This window comes from Bufo gargarizans, unplaced genomic scaffold (genome assembly GCF_014858855.1).
Source record: "Bufo gargarizans isolate SCDJY-AF-19 unplaced genomic scaffold, ASM1485885v1 original_scaffold_817_pilon, whole genome shotgun sequence".
Taxonomy (NCBI): Eukaryota; Metazoa; Chordata; class Amphibia; order Anura; family Bufonidae; genus Bufo; species Bufo gargarizans.
This window is the reverse complement of record NW_025334707.1, coordinates 19,426-34,242: the sequence shown is the minus strand read 5'-3', so window position 1 is coordinate 34,242 and position 14,817 is coordinate 19,426. Positions and strand designations below refer to the sequence as shown.

Here is a 14,817-nt window from a genome sequence, read left to right as displayed (position 1 = left end):
ATGGAACCAAGCTTCATTCAGTCGGCCATGGCTTTAGGCTTGCCATCTAAGAAGGCTTCTTCAAGGAACATTGCTGTAGAGAGGAAAAACCTTCTCACTGTGTGCAGGTCAGTGCTGGGTCTTGTGGTAGTGCTGTTCTTTGGATAATGTATTCATGTAATATAATATTTAAGGAAGAAGAACGAGGGGGTGGGTATTAAAGAATTACAATAAATGGCTATTGGAATTCACAACCCTGTACAGTGCATGGGCAATAGGAAGATCACAAGGTGACAGGAAAGGGGAAGGTCTTATATAGACCAGCGCCGTGAACTGTATGTATTGAGGGAATTGGTAAAAATGAGGGTTATAAAGGGTTAATAAATTGTGGGTGAAACAATTTCCACAGGATATCATCATTGATGGGAAGGACTGAGGTTTGCTGTCTTTGGGAATGCATGTAAGATGGGAACAGGAAGTGACATCAGGACTAGAGATTGGGTGGCTTTTCGAGTATATGGAGGAAGTAGTCATTAACCATAAGGTGGCAAATGCACCGATGCCACATATCCTGACATATATGCTAAGCAACTGCATTATTAGCTATTGTCTTATGTACTTCTGTTAAAGCTCAAAGGGTATATGTAGGTAGGTGAGACCTTTTGGATCGATTGAATGGGTGGTAGGGTTTACAGAGGGCACAACTGCACCATCCGAGTTTGCATCATCAGGGAATCTGTAACACGCTCAGTGTAAGGGGGCTGCCCGTGACTGATTTGATTTATGGGGGCTGTCTGACTTTAGAAATGAATGGCTTGTTCCTAGAATATGCCACCAATGCCAATTTTGTGGGTATCCAAGTGGTGGGAATCCTTGCTGATTGCTTGGAAGAAGTGGCAATGGTTCTAGGAAATTGCCTTGCCTCTTCAGCTATTTTTGGAGGCATCATAGTCATTGTCATCCATGAGAAAACCTCTTTAGATATTGGATTTGTTCATCTAGATGATCTAATAATTCTGCTGCCTTCACTCACTATTAACCATATCCGTTCAGGTTCTCAGTAAAGACCCTACTGGAGAAATATACAGCAGAACCTATTGATGATTCCTCAGAAGAGTTTGTGAATTTTGCTGCAATTTTGGAACATATCCTGAGCCACCGCTTCAAAGGTGAGAACTGAGGAAACGGGAGTAAAACTGGTCTTACACCTTCAGTAGCTGTTGGTTGGAGGCTTGTTTGGCCTGCTGCAATTTGTCCCACCTTGCATGCTACATTCTTAGATCCCTCGGGAGGAATTTATTGAGGCTGGTGTTTCATGGGCCAGTCTTCATCTACTTTGTACTGGAGTGGGAGCCACGGGCTTCTTAATAAATTAGGCAGATCTGTAGCCCTCCAAAGCCAGAAAGTCAAATCTATATTTGAGCTATAACTTATGGCAATTTCTGTAGTAACTTTCTGGAGTCCACATGCCCTCTGGATAAAAGCCTGCGCCATACCCACTTTTTAAGGCAGTGGCGAGCATTATGTTAAGGTGCAGAACATACAAATTTCCCGCTTGTGCAAAAATGACCGTCTTTTTTTTACCCCATAAAACTGGCGTAACACCTTTTGATAAATGAATGCCCCCCTCCCCCCCATGTCCAGGGCCTCAGTGCAAATCTGCAACAAGGCTGCCCGTCTGCTATGTACGTTTCATAATACAGGCACCAGGGTCTGGGTGCAACTGCTACATCTGGACCACCTTTAGCTCCATACCTGCTTAATTCAAGTGATTGTACAGAATTATAAAAAAGGCTACCTTTAAAAAAAAAAAAAAAAAGCACCACTCTTAGCTCAGCCTTATTCACAAAATGAATGCAATACCAACCCATGGACAGGAGTGGTGCTGTGGTCTTCATATTTTTGTAATGGCTGTTAGGTATGGATAAGGTGCATGTGTAGAATTTTGGCGCCTTGTATACATTATACTTAAAGTTACATTGGAGACTCATTTCTTTATTTTTTGACTTTTATAGGCCATGTTAGCTGGTTTAGCACAGATGGACAGAGAGGATTCTGGGATTATATTCGCATTGCTTGTAGCAAAGTGCCCAATAACTGCATTAGCAGTATTGAGAATATGGAGAACATTAGCACATCACGAGCAAAGGTCAGTAGTTGTGTAACTGGGTTATTTAGTAGGATTAGGACCTTTTTTGTGTAGATCTGCTGTCGTGGTGGTCAAAATTAGCCCTCCATAGCAGCAATTGTAAATCATAAGATCGTGTTTCCGGGAGCCATCACCAGGGGGATCTAAAAGCATATAGCTTATGACTTGTATATTATATTGGTTTTCCAAGACCCCCGAACATTAAGGTGAAGGCAGGGAGTGTTCACCTTCGCTCCGTTGCTCTCTGCCAGTCTTTGTTTCTGGCGCTGCAGCGATGACATACTGGACTGCTGCAGCCAGTCACTGGCCTCAGTGGCCACGTGATCATTGGCACTGGTGTCTACAACTATGATGTGCCTGGCTCCTATGATCAGGTGGGATAGTTGGGGATGGCTGGAAAAGGTGGGGAAAACAGGAGCGATGCAGGGCTAGATGAGCAAGGCTCCTTTTTGTTAAAACATTTTTAGCCTGTGCCACAATTTTTTTTTCGGGGTAGGGTTAAGATTAAAATGGGATGTAGCAAGCCCCTAGAGTGGTAGAGCAGAATGTAATCCTTTAAAATGAAAGATATATTAAGAAATGAAATAGGACCTATAAATGATCTGATGATGAAAGGCGAAGACTCACTTTCAGCAAATTTTGCTGTAGGGCCGGGCCTGGATCCGCCTGGCGCTCATGGAGAAGAGACTCTCAGAGTATATAGTGACAGCGCTAAGAGACACCAGGACCACCAGGTGAGCAACAAACTCCATGTTGGTCAAAAAAAAGCTTCACTGTGTTTGTGCATCATCCACGTTTGTCCCAACTATCCTGACAGGTCTGTTTTAGTAACTACTTGCATTCCGCATGTAATACCAATTTTGGAGAATCTATTATTGTCTATGTTGTGCCATTCCTATGGAGTGAATTAATCATAGTCTGCAATGAAGGTCCAGATGGGTGTTACCAGTTTGGGGTGTATCCCTGAACAGTCTGCCACTGGCAGCACTGAGTGGATAGTGTCAGACTGTGCAGGGACACCCCACTCCCCTCCCCAACTGGTACCACCCATGTGGACCTTCATTGCAAACTGCTACCAATTAATTTAAAACTTCTAGCAGGAATAATAAAGGAATGGCACATCATAGAGTCATAACCATTTTGGAGCTTTAATTCTTATTACATGGGGTATGCCAGTAGTTACTAAAACAGACATGTGAAGAGCAGGGGAAGTTACAGGGCCTGTTTAAATGCTGTGTGCCTAAAGAAGAATGAATGTCCCCACCCTTAAAGGGGTTCTCTAACTTTAGAAAATGGCATTTATTATATATGGAAAGTTAATACAAGCGACTTGCTAATGTATTTTTATTGTCTATATTGCCTTCTTTGCTGGCCTGATTCATGCAATCCATCAGCAGTGGCCATGCTTGTACACTATGGGACAAAGCACCAGCCTATGTGTGCACTTCTATGGTTCTGGCCACCAGAGAGGCCACTGCTTTTCCTATAGTGTGCAAGCACGACCACCACTGATGGATTGCAGGGTGGTCGTAAACATGGAAACAATATTGTATAATATGATGGAAAAATGAATGAAGCCAGCAAAGGAGGCAATATGGACAATCCCAATACATTAGTAAGTGTCTTGTATTAACTTTCTCTACATGATAAATGCCACTTACTGAAGTGAGACAACCCCTTTAATGTTATAATTCAGATCAACTACTACTATTTCCTACTCCCCTTCCTAATACATACAGTAGTTTCAAGGGTCTAGGAAGCTGAGGTTTGGGCTGCTATATGAGCGGTCTCCTAACACTTTAGAACTACGTAATCTGTCTCTCTGCTTTAATAAAAATGGCCACTAATGTTACATTCTTTGAAGGATAAAGGAGTAAAAAACTATTTTTTTTTAGCTTGCAAAGCTACCAGTGGTGACCATCGCCATCTTGCAACCTCCATGTCTCTACCATGAAGAGGGACTGTAAGGGTCACAATCTGCACCATGACTGCACAAAAAAAGTGCATAAATCTGCACTATTTATTGTGGTTTTGGTGCGTTTTTTGTGGTTTTATGCGGTTTTTGGTGCGGCTTTTCTGTTTATAAAAACAACCCCATTGAAGTCCATGGGAAAACCCCTCTACAGAAGGTGCAGTATCGCACGAACAATTGACATGCTGCGGATTTTGAAATCTGGACAACAGGTCAATTTTCGCACTCGGAAAACAAGAGAAGCGTACTTGAGCTTTGCTATGTCTCAGTCACTTTGCTGGCACTGTATTATGCTGTGGTTTTTCCACACAAAATCCGCACAGAAAAAACCCACGTAATCCACATAGTGTGCAGCCACCCTAAAGTCGCTCTACGGTGTGTGAGAACCCCACATACAGCAGCCCCCATCTTAGCTTCCGCTGCACTGGTGTTAACTTTCTTAAACACTATAACATTTGGATTTTGACATTGGACGCCTACTTTTTGCAGAAGGTTTTATGATGATGGAGCCATCTTACTGCGAGAAGAGTCGTCCGTACTCACGGGGATGCTGATAGGACTGAGCGCCATTGACTTCAGGTAAAGATCACTGTAGGGGAACCTTATGATGGTAATACAGTCTTCCAATTAATTCTTCGGTCTTTTGGAATATAATGTCTGTTCCTTATATTTTACCACCTTGCAGCTTTTGTTTGAAAGGAGAAGGCATTGATGGAAAGACCCCAGCAGTTATAGATTACACCCCGTACTTGAAGTTCACACAAAGGTGAGTAGAAAACAAGGCACATAACTGGTTGTATTTGTGTGGCAGCTAATATCCTCGATATCATCAATATCTGATCGTCGGGGGTCTGACACCCCAGCTGTTTGATGAGGAGGCCGTGCTCCATGTCATTACACTGTGTTTCGTCTCCAGTGGAGCGGTGGCGTAGTGTAATTACAAGCACTCGCTCTATTCACTTAAAGGGGTTGTCCGAGTTCAAAGCTGAACCCAGACACACCCCATTTTCACCCAGGCAGCCCCCCCGACTTGAGCTTCGGAGCAGTTAATGCTCCGATGCTCTCCTTTGCCCTGCGCTAAATCGCACAGGGCAAAGGCATTTTTTGGAGCTTCGGTGACGAACCGGGCTCTCCAAAAGTCTGCCAGGAAGCCCGGTGACGTCACTGGCACTGATGGGCGGGCTTTAGCTCTGCCCTAGCCAGTAAAATGGCTAGAGCAGCCCTAAAGCCCGCCCATCAGAGCCAGTGACATCACCAAACACACTGCTGGGCGGAAGCCTCCGCTCGGCAGTGTGTTATTGTAAATAAGAGTCCTTGCCCTGCGCGATCCAGCGCAGGGCAAGGGAGCACATCGGAGCATGAAATGCTAACATCAGGGGGGCTGCCTGGGTGAAATTATGGGCATGTCCAGGTTCAGAACTTTAAATAGAGCGAGTACTCATAATGCACTACACTTCTGAGACGACGTGCAGCGTAATGAAGAGGAAGCTGCTCTCGCATGCAGCGCTGCCTCCTCTACAGACAGCTGGGAGTTGGACCCCCGCTGATCAGATATTGAGGACGTATCCTGACGATAGGTCATCAGTATTTATGGCTGGGCAACCCCTTTAAGTTGTTAGTACATTGGGTTCACTCTTGTTTACCCTTTGTTTCCCAGTTATGATTACCTGAGTGAAGAAGAAGATCGAGAGAGTGTGGGTGGTAGCAGCAGTGAAGACAGCTCCCCAGAACACCCCTATTTGCCACTTCTCACAGATGAGGAGAGCTGGTACAGCAAGTGGCGTAAAATGGAGCAGAAATTTCGTATAGTCTATGCACAAAAGGTAGGCGATATTTTATAATGGGTAATAAAAAAACACAAAAGTGTAGTACCAAAGAAAAGTTCAGCTCACCTCTGTTGCTTTACCCAGACAGCTAGGTGTATGGAAACCCCGGAGCAGATGAACATGCAATATAAACCAACCCAGCATTCTAGCTTCTTGATAAAAATCTACCCTACAGATCTTAATCATGGCCATGGTACTGCAGGGTTTACAGGCCAGACATGCGGTGTTGTGCTACATGATATCATTTTAGCTCTTCAATAAATTCTTTAGATTTTATCAAGGAGCTTAGAACAGAGAATGGTAGGGCACACCAATATTCGGTATCACACAGATAGTTATACAAATGTTTTATTAGTGATATACACTGTTAAGTAAACTTGCATAAAATATAAAATGCAACACTCCTAAAAATATTAAACTAAAATACATTCATTTACTAAAAGACATTCATTTACTAAAAGACCATTGAATTCATTCAAACCCAATAAAATCAAGTAATATTGGATAATTGTATGGTAAAGATAGTGTCCTTCCAGATGGGTGCTTGTCACTTAATCAATACCCCAAAGGTGGGATTGGGGCTACACCTGTTTCTAAAGTCCTTTTGATTGAGGGCTTTTTTAATAGTCACTGCAGCTGTAGCGACTCAGTGGTCGTTATATAATATCGATACACTCTTGCTGCTCAATAGTTCAAAAAGAGCCGAAACAGTTATACTCACAATTGTAGCGTAGTATTGTCGACAGCAGAGATATTTAGGGAATTACTTGTTTATCAAGGAGCTAACTTGCTGGATTGCTTTATCTTGCAAAAATGTAGTAATACCAGGACCCAGTCTAACCCTTAAAGGGCTTCTGTCACCCCACTAAAGTGATTTTTTTTTTTTGGGCTAGTGAAATTAGTTATATTGCGATATATGACAATATAATTGTGTTACTTACTTTGATCCAGCAGTTTCTGCAAAAAACGAAGTTTTATCATATGTAAATTCGGTCTCTAACAGCAAGTAGGGCGGCTACTTGCTGCTAGCTGCTGCAGAAATCCGCCCCCTCGTCGTGTTGATTGACAGGGCCAGCCGGGATCTCCTCCTCCGGCCAGCCCTGTCGGCATTTCAAAAATCGCGCGCCTCTGTTGATTCGGCGCAGGCACTCTGAGATGAGGAGGCTCGTCTCCTCAGCACTCCCTCAGTGCGCCTGCGCCGATGACGTCTTCTATTTCGGTGATGTCATCGGCGCAGGCGCACTGAGGGAGTTCTGAGGAGACGAGCCTCCTCATCTCAGAGCGCCTGCGCCGAATCAACAGAGGCGCGCGATTTTTGAAATGCCGACAGGGCTGGCCGGAGGAGGAGGAGTTCCCGGCTGGCCCTGTCAATCAACACAACGAGGGGGCGGATTTCTGCAGCAGCTAGCAGCAAGTAGCCGCCCTACTTGCTGTTAGAGACCTAATTTACATATGATAAAACTTCGTTTTTTGCAGAAACTGCTGGATCAAAGTAAGTAACACAATTATATTGTCATATATCGCAATATACCTAATTTCACTAGCCCAAAAATCACTTTAGTGGAGTGACAGAAGCCCTTTAAAGGGGTTCTCCCGCTTTTTACAATATTTTGTCACTCCGTTTCCCCATCCCACCATAGCTGTAGAGGGGAGTCCTTTGGTCCACTGCTGCATTCAGTCCCCGCTTGTAAAATTCTGTCATGGACAAGGGGTCATGTGTGCTGCTGCAGCCAATGACTGGCCGCAGCTATGATGTGTATCCAGGGTGGCACATGACCCAGTGATGTGCTGCTTAGGGGACAATCACTGCTGTGGCCAGTTTTGACAGGGGAGCCAAAATTTGATAAAAAGTTGGAGAGTCCCTTTAATCCAAAGATATAATTACAAGCCATAGCAGCTGCTATGGGGCCTGGACGCCTCTTGGAGAATAGGTGGGCTGCTTGAAATGAGACATAAAAAAAAAAAAAAAAGACCTCTTGTTGACGAAAGAAAGAAGGAAAAACCATAGGGGGCTGAGTAGCGACCAAAATAAGTAAAGAGTTTTCATGTACTGAATTGACACGCCTGAATTGTTCCGAATTCTCCTTTTTACCATACAAAATGTAAGACCACAAAATCTGAGCAAAATACAGAAAAATGTGCAACTGCGTCTTAAAGGAATTTTCTTACAAAGACATAAACCCCATATGCAGCTCTTGCTCTAGTTGACTTGGCCCGTTTTATGAATGTGCTGCATATATAGGGCGGCCCGGGAAGTAACATCTGAAGGCCGAAGATTTCTGAAGCTGGAGCAATTCACTGCTTGTTGCACTGGCTTGAATTATTATTTTTTTTAAATATTACTTTACAATATGTGTACAAAATACATTTCTCAAGAAAGCAAATCACCAGCACAAAGTCTGAATAAGCAGAGGATGCTGGGAGATATGAGCTCCGCAACCTGCATAATTGTGAATGAATCCATACAACGGTATCCTATACTGAACATATGCATGAATATGCCCTGGTTACTTTTTTATATTGACATTTACGGTATTTTCCATTTTTATGAACTCTTCTTTGGTAACAGCAGGTCTGATCTGTACTTTTCCTTCGCAGTATATGATCAATAATCTGTTTGGAGACAAATCAATGAGAAAAGGCTACTGTCAAACGCCTGTAGTGATGACTGATGTAGTGTCCTGTCCATTGTAGATGATCTAATGAGCTTGTTCACTCATTACTGGAAGTATGTCTGCAGATGAAGATGACGGCTGTCTACTTTTGTATATGAGTGTTGGGGGAGGGGTTCTTTTGTTTGCACACTATATTTGAAGACGTTGATGAAGATCTATTCCCTAGAGGTGGGCTCCTGGACCGTTCATGCCCCCATTGTATAGGAGTAGTCAGTGATGCTGATGATGTCTATCTGCTGTAAAAAGTTACAAATCAATGTACATGGGTGTCTAAATGTAAAGGACATGGTGCCCTATTCTCCAAGCTGCATGATATTAATTGCCATGGCATGGGATGTGTCATTGTAAGCTCTTGTAGCCCAAAGTCAATGCATTGTGTTGCCATTTATTGACTTAAAAGGTGCCACCGGCAGAGACAACCCAGGGCAGTGGTGGAGCATGGTTGGTGGCTTAGTATGAGCAACACGATATTAGAAGGATCAGCCTTTTTGCGTAAACCTACAAATTTACTGTTGGAGCCCATTCCACCATATTATGTCCTCATTGTTGTGGTACCTCCTTAGGGTTACCTGGAGGAGCTGGTCCGTTTGCGAGAGTCTCAGCTGAAGAATCTAGAAGCTGAGAATAAGCGGTTGACTCAGAGGCTCACCGAGCAGGCAGAACAGAGTCTTCAAGAAAAGCACCAGCTGGAGGGAGTCATCCTTGAACTGCAGGAACAGCTGTGAGTAAGACAAAGCACTAGGAAATCAATCAAGTAGATATGTCATTGTATTAGTCAGGAATGTACCTGTACCTGTATATCTACCCCAAGTAGTGACCATAGCCCTATCGAAATGCTTCACAGAAAATCCCCATTTTATCTACCCCAAAGTATTCCACCTTCTCACACGGCTCTTTCCATTCCAACCACGTCTGTTGGACATACACTTGTTTATGGGACATATTCATAGTAAACTCTGGGTGGCCACAGACCCCTGATGTGGCACAGATTCACCTATCTACTTGTCCACTCCAAGCACTAACATTTCATACATGTGTCCCACACCAGTTCTTAGTATGGGCTAACAAACCCTGTTCTGACAGTACTCAAACCTACTCCTGAACTCTCACCCTCATCATCCACACACTGTGACCATGCACTAAGCATAGAAAAATAAAGTGTACAAAATTGCAATATTGATTGTTGCATTAACCAAAATGGAAAATCCAACCACAATAGGAAAGTATGATGTGGGTTTTTCCTGGAAGATGAAGGGGCCATATAACCTATAAGAAGGTCACAACTGATAGTGGCTCAGTAACAGAGGTCACAACATGCTATAGGGCAGTGGTTAGCAACCTGTGGCAGTTGAGCTGTTGTGAAACTATAACTCCTAGCATGCTCCGTTCTCTTCAGTGGAAGCTCTGAGTACAGCTGGGCAAGTGTGCATGCCAAAAATGGTAGTTTCACAACAGCTAGGGTTTACACTTTGAGGGCAACATTTGCCAGTCCCTTCCAGACATACCCGTCATGCACTTTGGCATTTCATAACTAGAGCATTCTTTCCCTGTAATTCCAGCACTGGGCTACTCCCTTCTGAAAATGCCCCCATCAAACAGTTCAACTCAAGCATTGGGGCCCCTCTGGTAAACCAGTGGCCGTCCCTGGGCACCCTTAATGATAACGAGACATCTGTTAAGCCCTCGCTGTACAGGAGGTAAGACACACACCACAAGACATCTTTAGTCTGAACGTTCGTTGAGTATGCACCATATTTCTCATGTCCTGATGTTAATTCATCACAAACTGACTCATTTAAAGGAATCTTCCACTTTTACATCACTTTTTCTGTTTTCTGTGGTTTTGTTGAAATGCTGACCATGTTTATGTTGAATCAAATATTGCTTAGATGTTTGAATTATAGGACATTCACTTTTCTAGATTTTAGAATTAGGTATTTAAAGAAGCATTATGACCATTGTCATTTAAAGTGTATATGTAGGATACCACAGAAATGTATAAATCCCACCCCCTTTCTTTGTTCCCTCTATCTAAGTCATAGAAAAATCTTTCCAACTGTAAGGAATCATGGGAGTTCCTTTAAAGGTTCTTTATTTATTTTATGGACTTATATAGCGCTACTATATTTTGCAGCGCTTTACAGACATTAGCATCGAACTGTCCCTAATGGGGCTCACAATCTAAGGTCCCTATCAGTATGACTTTGGAGTGTGGCAGGAAACCCATGCAAACACAGGGAGAACATACAAACTCCATGCAGATGTTGTTCTCGGTCAGATTCAAACCTAGGACCTCATCGCTGCAAGGCACCAGTGCTAACCACTGAGCCACCGTTTTGCCCATCCACCGTTTTGCCCACGTTTTGCCCATCTACAGAGGATCCAGTAGTAGGGTGGCATGCATAGACCTGAAGAAAACTGAACCTTACTCATCAAGCCTTTCTCCCGCTTGCTGACATTTAGTATATTGGACCAGGCATCCTTGTCATCCATCATCAAGCTCTGTTCACATCTGGATTCTCTGCAAATTCTGTCACATTTGGCAAAAAAAAGGGCAGCAGGCAGCTCTATTTTCTATGGTAAGCTGATAGCCCCCTTATAAGTCAACGGGGTCCATTGCATGACGGGACAGGAAACCAAAAACAACAAGGATGTGAACTATGCCTTATCCGGTTACCTAAAAAAATGTGAAGATGTGAACTCTGCCTTAGGCCTCATGCACACGACCATTGTTTGTTTTGCGGTCCGCAAGTTGCGGATTCACAAAACCTGGATGGCGTCCGTGTGCGTTCCGCAATTTACAGAATGGCACGGACAGCCATTGATATAACCTTCCTATTCTTGTCCGCAAAAGGGACACGAATAGGGCAGGTTATATATATTTTTTGCGGACCACGGAATATCGCAACGGATGCGGATGCGCATCTTATGGGTCCGCATCTAAGCAGCAAAAAATGTGACTCGGATGCGGACCACAACAATGGCCGTGTGCATGAGGCCTTACCCAGTTACCTGAGAAAGGTGAGAGAATCGACTCCTCCCCCGCCATGAGACCTGTCCCACCCTGCCACAGGAGCTCCACTTTTCTACAGATGACCCACTAGCTGAAAAATGGGTCTCCAAGGTGAACTTCCTCATCATGTTCGGGAAGATAGGTTGCCCACTGTAAGAAGCTACCCGGAGAACCCGGAATATAGATGTGGAAACCCTGCCCGCCTGCCCACGGTCTGCATAGCAATCACACTTCAGTTGTTTGGTCAGTTATTTCATTCTGTTATTGTGGGCCTAAACCAAGTGTGGGTCAAAAACACATAATAGGTGCAAATCAAATCATTACACCTGATCTCCGAGTAGGCTTCACTACTGGTTTCGGCTGACATTTAGGCCTCATGCACACTACCGTTGTTGTGTTCCGTTTCACAAAATGGGGTTCCGTTATCCGTTTCCTTTATTTTTGGAGGATCACCAGACATGAAGCAAAGTAAAAAAAAAGTCTAGGTCAAGTTTGCCATGCAAATGATAGGAAAAAAAACAGACGAGGAGGACAATCTTGTGTGCCTCCGCGTTTTTTCACGGACCCATTGACATGAATAGGTCCGCAAACCGCTTTCCATGACCAAAAAAATAGGACAGGTTATATTTTTTTGACAGACTGGAACCACGGATCACGGACGCGGATGACAAACGGTGCATTAGCTGAGTTTTCAACGGACCTATTGAAAGTCAATGGGTCCGCAGAAAAACACGAAAAACTGAACAACCGACACGGAATGAAACAACGGTCGTGTGCATGAGGCCTAACTGATGGAAATAACTGAAGTGTGAACTCATCCTAAGCTGATGTTCTATGGAATGTAATACCAGTGTTTCTTCTCCCCAGACACAGCTACCTGAGCACTGATCATCTGTCTGCTGAGCTCAGCCTGAGCTCCGAATCCCAAAGGGGAGAAGCAAAACAGGATGGGGAGCCATGGGGTCCTATTGGTAAGACGTCTTATTATAGTGTCTTCAGAAGTATGGACCCTATTGGTTGTACAATTTAATCTGTATGCATATAGGGGGGTGTTCCCTTTCCTAACCTGTGTCTTTTTTTCATCTTTTCAATTTTTAAAACTACAACTCCTAGCCTGTCAGGGCATGCTGGAGTTGTAGTCTTACAACTGCTGTAGAGCCACAAAATTTGGGGAAAACTGCTGTAGGGGGTGTAGAGTTTGCAGTCCCATCCAAGCTCCTCTGGCCCATCTAAGGACACCAGTACTAAATGACTGAAAGTGGATTTTTAATTACGGCCCTGGAGCATCAAGTTATTCCGTTTACAATTATTAAAATGTGTATTTACAGTTTCACTCAACTGAGCAAATTTCTAGCCCTAAGATATTATATTAGATTCCATGATTTGAAAAAGGTCTTTATGCCTGCCTCCTTTGAATCATAACACCAGTATATGTTATCTATATACAGTATATTAATTAAAAGGGCTTGTCCAGGCTTTCAATTTAATTGATGACCTATGGGTAACAAATATTTTCCTTAGACTTCAAAGCTACACTGCCCCCAGTGTTAATTTAGTTAAGGCTTAACTTCCAGAAATGATTACATGATCTATATGCTGTTTTCTCTCGTTCATTATAGATGGTTTTTTTTTTGTTCTCAGGTAAGGACCCCACCCCATCAATGTTGGGCCTGTGCGGATCTTTGGCATCTATTCCCAGCTGTAAATCGTTGCCAAGCCTGAAATCCAATGAATGCCTTGTCAGTAATAGCAGCGAAACAAGTCCTGCTGGGAGCCCCAGCTGAGACTTTTTGCTAGACATTTCCAGCACATTACGTCTTGGCCACAAGATACGAAGCCCAGTCAAATTCAATATACCATTACATGTTCCCATGTATATGCACTGGCTCAGTTAGGACCTCCAACCTTTCTCATGCCACTTCCTGAAAATGAATATTAATCATATATGAGGGACCTATAGAATAGCACGCATCTCCTAATCCACAACCCAACAGAAGATGAGTAAGTTCAAGGAAGATCAGATCTTTGCACTTTTCCTTGAGACAACTTGAGTCATGACCGATCACAACCCAGAGACTCTATAAATTCCACCATTTTATAATTTTGACACTTCTGAAAGACATCCAACATAATACAAGTTCCATAACTTCATCCATTCAACCTTCGAAAAAACATTTGACATTTCCATCTCACACTCCTGGATCAGCTGGAGAACTTCAACTCATGAACCCTACGAGGGCAGAAGTTGGCTCCTTTCCTATGTCTTCGACCTTCATCATATGTTGTGTATCGTACCGCTGGTACAAAGCTGTGGTTGTCATGGAAACTGCCTTTTCCAGAGGATGCTGTGCAACTCTGTTCATTAAATTAATTAACTGTGTGAGTTTGAGGTTAGTCAATGCTTTAGGGTGAGGGGGTTGAACCTACGAAAGAGGGGTATGGTCAAGTAAGCAGACTTCTTCACACAATTTCAAGTGGTCTTTTACAGAAGTGTACAAATGTAGAAGTCCTGACTAAGTGGCATCATATACTGGGAGATGTAGTTTCACAAAAGCCGGAGAAGGCTTGATTCATATTGTGACTGTTATGCAAGCTGTATATTTGGAGCCAAAAACGAAATCCAGTCCTTATCTTACATTCCCCTGCCAGAATCGGAGCGCTAATTGATGCTAAATATAAATCCCTAGTGTGTAGCTGAAATACGTCAGTGTCAACACAGCTTAAAGCCACTTGCACACAAATGTTTTTTTTCCATTTATGTTCCGTTTTTTGTGTTCCGTATACGGAACCATTTATTTCTAAGGGTCCGCAAAAAAAACGGAATGTACTCTGTATGCATTCCGTTTCCGTTTTTCCGTTCTGTTCAAAGATAGAACTTGTCCTATTATTGTCCGCATAACGGACAAGGATAGTACTGTTCTATCAGGGTCCAGGTGTTCCGTTCCGCAAAAAACGGAATGCACACGGACGTCATCCGTATTTTTTGCGGACCGCAAAATACTGAAAAAGCCAAACAGTCATGTGCAAGAGGCCTAAGGATCCATTCACATGTCCGTAAAATGGGTCCAGATCCGTTCTGCAACGTTGCGGAACAAATCCAGACCCATTCATTCTCTATGGGGCCTGAAGAGATGCGGACTGCACACAGTGTGCGGTCCTGCATTTGCATTTCCGGAGCGTGGCCCCGATCTTCCGTTCCACGG

At 43.5% G+C, this 14,817-nt stretch overlaps 1 protein-coding gene across 1 annotated transcript; it reads left to right on the top strand.

The window, feature by feature from the left end:
* On the top strand, window positions 1-13,509 carry RUNDC3A (RUN domain containing 3A). Its single transcript, XM_044275041.1, has 11 exons — window positions 1-107; window positions 1,033-1,148; window positions 1,995-2,128; window positions 2,777-2,862; window positions 4,590-4,679; window positions 4,786-4,866; window positions 5,758-5,923; window positions 9,165-9,322; window positions 10,161-10,298; window positions 12,482-12,585; window positions 13,256-13,509. Exons 1-11 carry the CDS (start codon window positions 1-3, stop codon window positions 13,396-13,398), a joined length of 1,323 nt encoding a protein of 440 aa, XP_044130976.1. The 3' UTR covers window positions 13,399-13,509.
* Window positions 13,510-14,817: the final 1,308 nt, after the last annotated feature.